This window comes from Amblyomma mixtum, chromosome 9, assembly GCF_055824585.1.
Source record: "Amblyomma mixtum isolate Tamu chromosome 9, ASM5582458v1, whole genome shotgun sequence".
In the NCBI taxonomy this organism is placed as follows: Eukaryota; Metazoa; Arthropoda; class Arachnida; order Ixodida; family Ixodidae; genus Amblyomma; species Amblyomma mixtum.
Genome location: NC_143020.1, coordinates 53,780,841 through 53,793,761, shown reverse-complemented (window position 1 = coordinate 53,793,761; position 12,921 = coordinate 53,780,841). Strand labels below are relative to the sequence as shown.

General features: G+C 44.2%; 1 protein-coding gene across 5 annotated transcripts in view; it reads left to right on the top strand.

Annotated features, from left to right (window-relative positions):
* Positions 1 to 10,695, top strand: part of LOC149329039 (phospholipid-transporting ATPase ABCA3-like) — a 93,579-nt gene extending 82,884 nt beyond the window's left edge. For all 5 annotated transcript variants that reach the window (XM_089560085.1, XM_089560084.1, XM_089560081.1 and 2 more), the window contains one exon: positions 3,291 to 10,695. In XM_089560085.1, coding sequence (XP_089416211.1) covers positions 3,291 to 3,500 — 210 coding nt within the window. In that variant the 3' untranslated portion in view covers positions 3,501 to 10,695. The remainder of the gene's footprint in view (positions 1 to 3,290) is intronic.
* Positions 10,696 to 12,921: the final 2,226 nt, after the last annotated feature.

Genomic DNA, 12,921 nt, shown 5'->3' with positions numbered 1-12,921 from the left:
CCCTCATAGCCTGAGTCACTGTGGGACGTTAAACATCCCTAAACCATAAACCTTCCCAAATGTACTGTCACGCTCAGTATGAGAAGTGTCACCCCTTGTGTCTTTCAGCGAGACCTTTCCACACCCACTGGCCGCCGCGGTGGCTTAGCGGTTATGGTGCTCGGCTGCTGACCCAAAAGACGCGGGTTCGATCCCGGCCGCGGCGGCTGGAATTTCTTTGGAGGAGAAATTCTAGAGGCCCGTGTACTGTGCGATGTCAGTGCACGTTAAAGAACCCCAGGTGGTCGAAATTTCCGGAGCCCTCCACTACGGCGTCTGTCATAGCCTTAGTCGCTTTGGGACGTTAAACCCCATAAACTAAACTAAACTTTCCACACCCACTATCTTGCTTAGTATGAGCTGCATACAGCCCAAGTGATATGACAGGAGCTCAGTTCTCAAAGCAGTTCAGGCACAGTGGTGCGGTCAATTGATGCAGTTACATGTCAACCAAAGAAAAAAACTAAGTGCACTGAATCTTTGTGCTTATTGGGTGCTCTGTATGGAGTCGCATTGATTTACTATGAAGCGAAAATCTCGGTTCACATCGGTCACGTTGCAAGTCATAATTGAGCACGACTGTACTTGTTTGCCTTGTCTGGTTTTGTCAAGGCTTACTGCATTGCATTGAAACAGATTACAGCTAATCTGTCTTTCCCTTTTTTTTTTTTTTTTGCTAAGGGTTAGCAGTTCTCTTTCAGTGAAAAAGCTGTTTTGTGCGTGTGTGTTTCTGGCAGTGAAGGTGGATCATTAGCTCAGGATGCGTAATTGCCCAGCGTGGTGGCTAAGTGGCTAAGGTGTTTGGCTGCCGACCAAAAGGACATGGGCTCAGCAATCGCCTTTCGATGGAGGTGAAACATAACCCGAGCAGCGCAGGTACTTGGCCCCAGCATTGAATGAAAATGGATGTTATTACCATGGTCCTTCATAGGACCAAGCCTTGCCAATGTATTTCCAATATTGGGCCAATTATCTGTGCTCCCTGGGTTAAGAGGGGCCTGTATGCTGTGCAATGTCAGTGTGCGCTAAAGATCCTCAGGTGGTCAAAATGGTTCCGGAGCTCTTTACTACAGCGTCTTTCATAGCCTGTGTGGAGTTTTCGCCCGTTAAACTTTGCATACCACATTTGAACATCAAGTACCCTAAGGCTGGCGAGGCTGCCGCAACAACACAGCCTACTTGTGCATTCCTGCGTGCATGGTTGATGATTGCGGAAATTTGATTTCAAACCAAAATCTTTCTTGTTTTTCAAAATTGTAGGACAGATTACACTCTTGTGTAAGACTGATGACACTGCTATGTTGTTTGAGTTTAGTTCAACTAAGTTTGCTATTAGCGTTTTTGCTGTCGTCGAAAACGTTCTTCGTTGGTTTGCTGTGGCAGCCTCAACTACTTGATGCGAGTAGTGGACAAATTTTTATAACAAAGATTTTGCTACGTGTCGGAAAAATCGACCATTACATTCGATGTTCCTACAGCAGTACCTTAAAACGTTCCACAGTTGTCTCACAATTAAAATTGGTCTCCAAAAAAATCCCGAACTTGAGCTGTGTTCGCAGTGATGAGGTGGTCACCGAGGGACACCTGACGCCCCCTATCGGAGCGGACGACAATTAATACAATAGGTGTCGTCTGCTCTGACAGGGGTCGTCAGGCGTCCGTGGGTGACCTCATTACGGCGAACACAGACACCGCTGCGCACGATTAACGGAACAACCTGCGGCTTAAGGGGGGGATGTGGGGATCAGATCGCAAAAATCACGAAAAAAAAGTCAATTTTTGAAAAATACACTTTTTGGCATCTCCAACGCTGTTTCTATGTTGTACTGAAATATTTCACCCAAAAATAAACTTTAAGCACTCCAAATAAATATATTTGTCAACATCTACACATAGACAGTGTGTGCTAGCTTAGAACTTTCAGGCTTGTTTTCTCGAAAGGTTGTTTTGAGCTTAATACGTTGCTCATGGAAAGCGTAGCACAGCAATGGGTGCATGGATTTTTACTCCATTTGTTTTGTTGTGATCACTGAGATGTGATCTGCATCAAGACAGTCTCAGATTTACCATTTAGGCTCGCATGTTTTTATTAAATGGTAATTAGAGCATGATACATTCTAAACTTAAAGAGAAGGCGCATATTGTGTCCTTTTAAAAAAAAAAGCAGATAAATTTTTTAAAATAAATCAGCGAGTCTTGATTTACACCGCACTTCTTAGTAAATATTAAAAGCATTGACAGACCTGTAGCCTGTTTTTTTGTGATGCTAGGCTTTCCACAAGCAAGCAACAGGGGAACAACATATAAACAATGATAAAAGGCAACCTACTGAAGCTGTCATTGGGAAACTTTATACCTGATTGTTTGATGCTGTTTTAAGCCGGTGTGCCAAATTTCATCACACCAAGTCGAAAAATAGAAAAGTTGCCTTCGATCCCCTCATCCCCCCTTAAAGGGGCTGCGAAACACTGCCTGGGGGAATACCGGCTATACTTCAGGTGGGTTCTTTATGTCACACAGATGCTGACTGAAAAAGAATTACAGGAATCGATGCACAGGAACGGGAGTTATTCAGTAAAGAAATTTCAAAATACAAGCAAACAAAACGCTGCCCTCAACTCGATTTTGGCGGGGCTTCCCACTCCTATTTCGCTCTCCCAATGACAGCACCTGGCGCAACCAATCAAAACAGCCAGCCAGAGCACGTCGCGGAAGTTTGTACTCCATGGTTGCCTGCTTTCTGTAACTCGTTCTTGCTGAGACTGGCAGCGTCGTTTCCATGCCAGAGCGCCCCTGGTGGTGTATTTTTATTTTACTTGCTTTGCAGGGCTTTTATCTAAGACAAACAAATTGTTTTTGTTGATCTAATATAAAACGCAGACAGGTGACAAAATGTGTCTCTATTTATTCACACAATTTGCAGTATATTTACTGTTTGTCTGGTCATCAAGCTCGCACCAGGTGATGTCATATCCGCTGCTAAAAACCCGCCACTGTGTGGCGACACCATCAGAGCCATGAAGTTGTTTTTGGGAGGACATTAAAATATTAAAAAACGGAATGTATGCGGTATTACCGATGCTAATAGCACCATTATAACTCACTGTATGCAATCAACAGGCAAAACAGTTAACTAAGATTGTGTTTCTGGGCCCCTTTAAACAGCATCGCTGTTAAAAATGTCTTTTCAGCACTGCGTCAGATGACACAAACATTTTATTTATTTTTTTTCACTCTGCCTCCCTTCCCAGGCTTTGCTCCACTTCCACGTCACCGACACCACCCTGAAGTGGAGCCACCTGTTCGAAACGCTGGAGTCGCTCAAGCAGGAGCTCTCCTTCGAAGACTACATTGTGAGCGACACCACACTGGAGCAGATCTTCCTGGCGTTTGCCAGGTCGCAGCGAGAGGCGACGACCGAAGCCCCCGCCGGCTGCTTCAAGCGGTGCTGCCCCTTTTAGGCAAATCTCCGAGCCATTGAGCCGCGAGTCGGCGCTTCAAGCTTTAACCGTGCTCTACCGTGTTGTCGTGGTTCTCGCTGCTGACTGTGAGCGCCACCTACGGTGATGTGTGTCAAGTTTCACTGCGACTTGGCGAACGATGAAGGCCGAGTAAGCCTATCTACATAATGGGGAGGCAAAGGCTTTCTGATTACGGTCAGTCTGCTGGTCAGATTGACGGTCATTCAAACGGCTCAGTCCAACTGTTCGGTCCAGCTGCTCAGTCTGACTGCGTAAGTGTGACTAGTTTGTCCGACTGCTCAGTCTGACTGGTCGGTCAGTCTGCTGTGGTGAAAACAAAACTCGGTGCATAAAACTGCATCGGTAGTTTCCACGCACGTTATGTAGCTAAAATGACATCAGAATTAGTAGCTGCACATCTGGAGAATTTACTGTAACTTAATGTGCCGGTCAGTTGAGAGACTCGTGGTTTCAGTGTGTAACTCACAAGGTTAGCGCCTTTGATTACTTTAATTGCAGACATTAGATCAGTGGTCTAGAAGCAATCGGGAATTATGACCTGCTCGGTAGCAACACAGCCACTTGGGACGCTCTAAAATCCAGACAAATCTGCCCTTCTCACACGGACAAGTTATCCAGTGCTACCGCCTATTCTCAGCCAAGTTCTGCCCTTTGTGTGGTACCAGTAGGTGTGACCAACCCACTTTGAGCCACTGGGAAATTGTGAATCCCCACAGCCAACTTACAAGTGGGAAAATGGATTACCCACGCAAGTACAAATAACAAATTTTATGCTCTGAGTTGCATAGCGATTTTGTAGTTTGTCTGGAATGTTGTTTTCACCAACACCAATAACAGGGCGAAGATCCTGGCACAGTCTTTCTTCTTTACAATGGAGAGGTCCTTGGACTGCGTACTAGTATTGGATAAATGCCCCTATAAATGACCACATAAAAAATGCAAAAGTAGCAGAGAGGACAGCTACTGCCAGCTCCTCAATGATTGGTTAAAAAGAAAACATTAAAAGTGAGTTGGTTGATGCTCGGCATCCGTAAAGTGTGGAACCGTATCCGTCGTGTTTTGCTTGTGTACCTCAGTTTGAAAGGTAGTTGGTAGAGCTCTGCGAAACACACAGGAGTCACTGATTGAGCACTTCTTGTTGGCACACTGCCTTTATCACGAACGGTTTGTAATTTTTAATGCCACAAGCTTGGTCATAACAGTGCTGTGGCTTGTTGTTCTAGTTGTTCCTTTTACTTTCATATAATTCACTTACAGTCTGCAAAAGACAAGATTTCACTTCGCACTTTTTTGAAGCATTATAATTTCTGTACGCTTCGTGGTTATACTCCACGACAACTTTTCTCGGCAATAGAGGCAGTGTTGCAAAGCTGAAACATGCCTTTTATTCCTACGTCGTGAATATATAGTCTGCAGTTGCAGTTATTAGTTTCCTTTTAAAACATAGTATATGGGTAACACTCGTTATATAAGGGAAGTTTCTTAAATAAATGCACTTTTTTAACGTGAGAGGGTCACAGAAAAACAGTTTCTTTGATTAGAATGAGTTGTTTAGGCATATCCATTTCCAAGTAGCTTTCATAGATGGCGCCAGCTACTCTAGCAATAGAGCAAAAAACTGCGCAGCGTGCATAGCAGCCATACCATGTTCGAGCTATTGGCAAAGTGGCACAGTTACATTGGGTCCGCCCACTATGCCTTTCCTTTCATGCCCGCCGCGGTGGCCCAGTGGTCATGGTGTTCGGCTGCTGACCCGAAGGACGCGGGTTCAATCCCGGCTGCGGCGGCTAGAATTTCTTTGGAGGAGAAATTCTAGAGGCCCGTGTACTGTGCGATGTCGGTGCACGTTAGAGAACCCCAGGTGGTCGAAATTTCCGGAGCCCTCCACTACGGCGTCTCTCATAGCCTGAGTCGCTTTGGGACGTTGAACCCCATAAACCAACCAACCAACCTTTCCTTTCATGGCCAAGAAAAGAAACCACTGTTAAAGTCTTTGGGGTTCGCCAGGACCACCCCACTTGCTCAAGCCTTCACTGTTCGCCAAGTCGGGGTGAACACACAAGCTGCCGTTGTCCTTGCATTGCTGTGATGCTGTGAGCTTTCGGTGTGTGTGTGAAAATGTTCAGCGGCTTCAGAAAGTGACCGGCGAGTGAACTGCATGTGAAGATGTTGTGAACATTTATGCTGATGGACGAATTTTTCCGGAACATTAGGAAGTGTTGTGGATGGAGGGAAAGCGGTTAAGTTTCTCGTTGTCTGCTGTATTGTTTTGCAACTTTTGAAACTGTTGGGTTTTGTATTGGTGGGAGCCTTCCGGGTTCTCTTGTTGTCCCAGACTAGGAGAGTTTAATGTTTCGAAGTTTGTCGAATGAGCGGCCGATCTGCGAACCAAATGGAACCATTACAGTAAAAGCTCGTTAATTCGAACTTCACAGGACCGGGAAAAACGTTCGAATTATCCGATGTTCGAATTATCGAATGGGCGCGAAAAACCGACAAGAACCATTTGCATTACGGTGTATGTAGGGTAGTGTATGTAGGGTATTTACTCGCGTAACGAACCCACTCACATAATGAACCCACCCACCCCCGATTTTTGCCTAATAATCTGAAAAAAAAAAAAGCGTCAGTCGTTAACGCTTCCCTCCGTTTGGCACCCTCACGGCCCACAACGCATTTCTTGGCGGCGCGCCAAGATGCTGAGCAGCGATAACATCACTTTTGACGTTAGCTCCAGCAAGGGGGAAGCGAACTTAATTTGGCAGAGTGCCAGCGCTTGTTCGGTTGTGCAAGCCTCGTTTTCAGCACCGTCACGGCCCCCCCCAACGCATTTCTTGGCGGCGCGCCAAGATGCTGCGCAGCGATAACATCACTTTCGACGTTAGCTCCAGCAAGGGGGAAGCGAACTTGGCAGAGTGCCAGCGCTTGTGCCGGCGTCTTGTTCGCGGCTGAGCGTGTGCTTCCGTTGGTGACCGACCGATGGGTGGAAGCATGGACGACACTCGCAAAGAAAAAAAAAAGTTTTTCGCTCGTAATTTATAGCGCCCCTCCGAAGTCATAGCCTTCATGGGCGTTGGCTGGGGCCGCGCTGACAGTGCTTATCCGTATTTTCGAATTAACAGGGCTCGAATTAACGAGCATTTAGTTGCGAGTTCCCGAGGTTGCGCGGAAAAGAGGGTAGGCAGCCGCCAGTGCGGTCGCCAACCCATTCCCTCCGGTGATGGCGCCATTTAAGTTGTACCCGCTCTTCCAAGGTTTTATCTAGTTCCATCTTCTGTCCCCGTTTGACGTAGGCAGCCTCTAACTATGCGGAGGAGGTGCTTTTTTTTTTTTTTTTGGCCACATGCTGTGTGCCAAGCCGCCCAGACGCGGTGGCGCGTGTGGCGCGTAGTTCGAATTATCCGTAACGGAACCGACTCGCTTTCGAATTAACGGGCTTTTTTATACACAGATCTCTATGAAGCTTGGCCGGACCAAGTAGTGTAGTTCGAATTATCCGAAAATTCGAATTATCGAGTTTTGAATTAACGAGCTTTCACTGTATGCTGTGGTTCCAGTTGATTTTAATTACGCTGTTGGATTGTTGTTGTGTTTTTGTTCTTTTCACTGGTTTTCTACAGGTGCAGTCATGTAAACATTTTCTTCACGCTCGTATGACTTGAGCTGTTTTGGATAATTTCAGTGGACTATTCCTTTGTTCATGTAATGAACAAAACAAAATTGCCGAGTACTGTTCTTCTCTGGTTTTCGCACACACTTATGCTTGACTGCATAATGGTGCTTTTGAACCAGGAGAGTAGGTTTAGGATTCTTAGGGGGGGTATTTATTTCTCAAATCAAAAAAAACTCTTAGAAACAACCGCTGGGCCAATAGCCAAAGCTAGTACAGGGCTGTTAGCTAGAAAAATTGAAATCTCTGTGAATGTAACTGCTGCCTTCTGCCGTAGTATATTAAAAATGATCTGAACAGTTTATGAATGTGGATATAGGTGTACGTTTAGGTTATCTTGTTGAGGGGCTACTGAGAGCTTGCAGTTGAAACTCCTATGTGAAACATTGTCCCAGAGCCAGGGAAAGTTATGTACCCAAAACCACTGATGTTAACTTTATTATACTGATTTTATGTTCACATTATAGTCACCAGCAATTTCATTTCCCATTTTTCATAAAATTTTGGCGAAAACACTATGCACCCACTGCAGGGTGTTTTGCAGCACGTGTGAAATACTATAAGCCTGCCACTGTTTTGTAACATAGGATTTTTCTTTTTCTAGGGCGACTCTAAGCCATTATTTCTGCAAGCATTCATTTCTGTCACATGTTTTTTTGTGCTTTTCTGCTGGTGATGATGACTATGACGATTGTGATGGTGAAGCAGATGAAAGAAGCACTGGTTATCATTTGGTAGTTGTGTTCTCATGTTGGAGTAGGAGATAACTACTTTCCAGTTATTTTTTCATGTTCTGAATTCATCATTTTGTAACTTTTTATGTCACGCACGAGGACCGTGCTTTCTTCATCCATTCAATACTTGCGTGTTGCACGTGCAGGCAATAACATGCAGAGTAATATTTCTTTAGATGATACACACGCTGTTTCCGAAAAAGCTGTGGTCACTATGCAAACCTCGTCTTTGTTATTGTAGTAGTTCTTGACCCAGTCAAGAATAGCCAGTGCTAGTGAATTGGTGACACCTTCATTATAGTTTTATCTGCACTTATCACATGTTTGGCAAAATGGTACAGCTGCAGATAATAAATTTCTGTTAAAATAAATCTATATTCTCTAAAAATTATTCATTCAACCTATGCGTTCTACTTTCCTTTAAAAAGGACATAAATTTTAGTTTTTCTGCAAAAGCAGAACATTTGAAACGAAACGGACGTACTACTGCAATACCGAGATTCAGTATGTTCGACTTTTTACATGCTTGTCTAGCACATTGTTGTTACATAGCCCAAAATGTGCCTGTGTTCTTGTTGTTAACACACTTGTGGCAGTGTGAAAACATTCTTTACACTGTTTTCATCATCAGAACCATGATTTATATTTGCCATTTTTTATGATATCTGACTTATGGGGCATGCCTTTTTTTTTGGGGTGGCATGCTAAGACCGAAGTTGGGCACTCAGGTTGTTGGAGTTGTTTGTGGCACAACACCATGAATTTCATTGTTCACACGATGTTTTGCGCGCGATAGACGACGTATCAAAACTTCTTTACGTATGTTTTAGATGTGCACAAATACACATCTAGTGCCCATTTTATATCTCTGAGAATAAGAAAAACGCATGTCCACTAACTATAGTGCTTTTTCATTACGAAAGATAACTAAATAGTGGTGCAGAAACTGCTTGAACCACATAAAAATGTTGCAAGATATCGTTCAAAATGATTATTGTCTTCTGTTGTGCTTCAGTTCACGCATACGATTCCCAGCGTTAAATCCGCCACTGACGTTGCTTAGTGATCCGTTGTTTCTGCACTCTTTAAAGTGTCAGAACTGATGTGCTGCGAAAGGAAACAATGGTCGCTGTAACTGCCATGAGGTAATTATGCCGTCCACTTTTGTCGTTTTTACTGGTCTAAGTGTGCAAAGTTCTCTTAGCTTATAGCTCAATTGAAAAGGACTAGTGCATACTCTGCCTGGAGCCTCGTACTACAGAGCAAAATATTGCCTTAAGAGCAAAATAGCAAGGCATGTCTTTCAGGTCAGTGGTTGCTTGGGCTGTCATGTGCTGTTTGACGTGCTAAGTGCTGAACACAAATCAGGGGTGGGCGTGCGAACAATTCTTTCGTAGTAAATTTGTCAAGTGATGAAAAGACGGCAGAGTTTTCCCTACTAGAGAAATTTCTTCCAGTCATCCCCATTTGTGGGGGTGAGCGGGACCAAATTTTCAAAGCGAGACCATTTTGTCCCATAAACTTTGTGAAACAGTTATAATGAGATACAGGAAAGGCTGAACACACTATTCATCTTTCATTAACACAACGTGCAGCTTGCGAACACAGGCGAAATTGTGAACTGAAGGCCTGTTGATTCGATGAGCTCTGTCATGCTGGTTTAGGGCGAATTCTGTCACTCTTTCATTAATATACTTGCGCAATAAAGTTACTACTTCAAGAGCAAATTTCTCGTGCAAACAGCCCCTGGTGTGTACATATTTAGAATGAATGTAAGAATTTGATTTTTTTTTTTTTTTTGCAAGTTTGGAAGATTTGCAACACTTTTGAGGTGTAGATATTGTCGTTAGGTCATGATTGTTTCGGGCTGAGCCCTGTGTATCGGATATATGAAGCTTTGTGAGAGATGTGTTTGGTGTTTCAAGCGGATAGTCACGAGAAAAAATGAACCACTGCTCGAGTCAAGATATGTGTTTCAGTGTTGGCTCCTTGTGAAGCCCATAATTATGCACAAGGTTTCCCTTAAGAACCCGAAACGTTCAGCCTTATGTTATGACCTTGTCAGTAACCCAAAATTTCTTGTCGCGCACCTGCACCCGTCAGTGTTTCGTCGAATGTTTGACGAGAAGGGAGATTGTGATAACTGATGCCTTGATGATAAGTATTGACTTGGTGAGTCAAGCAACTCACTAGAGAATGTGCAGCTGAATGTTTGCCACGCGTTGCTGGTGTGGATATTCTGTTTTTCATGTTTGAGATTTGTGTTACAATGGGCTATCTGGTGCGCCTTATTTTTTAATTTTTTAATGTTTTATCTCTTTCCTCTTCATTGGGAATGTTTATGTTGGTTAAGTGCCATTGCGCACTTTATTTCAATTCTTCCACCTCTTATGCAATCAGCGTTAACGACCATTTGAGATTGTCCAGAATCTGCTCAGTATTCACCTAACCGGGACTGTCAGTATACACCAACAAAACTTGAAACTTTTGATGGTTGTTATTACCTAAATGAAGTATTTGAGTGCCCTGTGAGTGACAGATCACTTCTTAGGTAAACTGTTTCGAGACTTGTATTTCCACTTCATCCGCATATAGTCCTATTTTATCCTAGTCAGTTTTTTTATTAGTTTTTCTGTTAGCTCACACTTTTATATTCTGGCTTGCTGACATAACATTTTGGCTGCTGGTTCTCTGCTCTGTGAAGTCACTGTGATGCTTTGCAATGCCCATTTTCTGCAATGTTTCAAATAAACTATTCTTTATGTCTGTGTATTGTGTTTTGTTGAAATTTTACCAAGCAGCATTAAGTTCGAATCATTTTTATCACAAATCGACATACATCTTTGCAGTGTGCGCAATTGGCATGGAGTCAGTGAGAGCATCTTGCATGGACCCATAGCGATATCAAAGTCCTTGGTAATCCTACCCCAATGTGGGCAGCTGGACCACTGCTAGATTACGGAATCCTATGAGGTAGCTTTACGCATGCGTAGTGGCTCGGAGGGCTGCGATGTGGCAATAAACACAATACTGCTATGTCCGCCAACTGCATTGGGGACCTGAAAGAAATTCGTATGCCCTTCACTCTCCTCCTAGGCAAAAAAACGCATCGATTAGATATGTGGCTCCGTACGTGCATAGTTTACGTACAGCCGGCGGGAGAGAAGGAAATATAGTGAATAGATTCGTGTCTGTTTCTCGCCAAGTGAACTAAAATTGGAGCATACGCTGCCCTCTTACGTGGGGAGTGCGGTGTTTGCAACAACAACCATGCATATGAGTAATATTTGAGTTGCGTGAACACAGCCTACACAACATGTTTTCATCCACACCGTCATGTACACCATGCCTGCTGTGGGAAGGTATACGCTGCAATGGTGTCCAGCGTGTGTTGGATAGCCTGGCACTACGCTTTGGTCGTGCATGCGGCAGTTCGCCAGACTCCATCCAAACTGTGATACCCATATAGTGTGCAGTGCAAGGACTCCTGGTGTTCATAAGTTTCATAGCAAGACCATGCATCATCAGGTTGAAAAGACGCTGCAAGATGACTGCCCTGTTATGGACTACGACTCCGTTTCTGTATGCCTTGAGCCTGTCGGCACTGCCTCGGATCTCAAAGGTGCGGAGATGGAGAAAGTCCTTTACAAAGTTTATAACTCTAGGCACCAGGCCTGCTTTAATGATGGCTGAGTACATCAGTGTATCAGATACCTTACTCGAATCCACCGTCACAAGATTGCCGGGGATACAGAGGAGAACATGCATGACGAGTGGAGGCAATGCAGTGCAACAGGTTCAGGCCATTCAAAGACTAAGCGTAAGGCCCATATTCGGCCTAGGCCACAGTGGGGTATTGAGTGCGAACCGCGTGAGGAGCTAGACCCAGACGGGATTTGAAGGACACTAGCTGGGGACAAATGGAAGTTGGGCTGCATCAATAGAATACCACATTCTAATCACAAGACTCGCCGAAAATGGAGCTTTATATGCTAGAAAAGACAAAAAAAAAAAAAAAAAGATGAGTGTTGCCATCACAGGCGGATTTTGCAAGTATATAGAACGCATGCATCAACACAGACTTGTTTGGTGCAGACCCCAGAGCTGGTACTACACCTCCATTTACTTAAAAACAATGCCAAGCCGTATTTTTTTTTTTTTTCGATATTGGATTCGTCGAGTTTGAATCCACAGGCAGGAAGATGTTTGAACACGATGTTCTCGCCGAAAAATGCCTGCTTTGCTACCGGACAAACGTCATTTCATGGCCATAAAGAGCCAGAGAATCTATTTTTGTTGAGAAGAATAATTGGATGGAGCTGTGTGCAGGATTCCGGAACAGATGGGTAAAGGGTGAATTCCTCCCCCATCCCCCCTCCCCTGCCTGCGTTCTGCTTGACTGTTATGTCAACAGCTAAGGTCGAATTTCGATGGAGGTTAAATTCTAGAGGCCCGTGTACTGCGCGATGTCAGTGCACGTTAAAGAACCCCAAATGGTCGAAATTTCCGGAGCCCTTCACTACGGCGTCCCTCATAGATTAGCTGCTTTGGGACGTTAAACCCCCATAAGCCGTCAAGCTATTCATTCAGGTTCAAGTAAATGACATATACAGGGTCTTCCACCTAAGACTTTGCACAGTTTTTAAAAATAGGTTTTTTTAGTTGGAACGCTTTTTTCGGTGTTGCATTGTCAAGACGACGATGAGCGTGCAGTGCCGCGTTAGCGCTCGCGTTAGGCCGTCTGCCAAGGCTGAAGGGACGATTTTGTTCGGGTTTGGTACCTATCGGATAACAGCACTAATAGAACTAATAAACCGTCGTACATACCAGTTAATCCGGATATAAAATTCAAAGCCTGCAAGGATTGCGATCCGCTGAGTGCGATATCGAAACCAACAACAATAATAATAATATTAATTGGTTTTTGTTGAAAGGAAATGGCGCAGTATCAGTCTCACATATCTCGGTGGACACATGAACTGAATCGTAAGGGAAG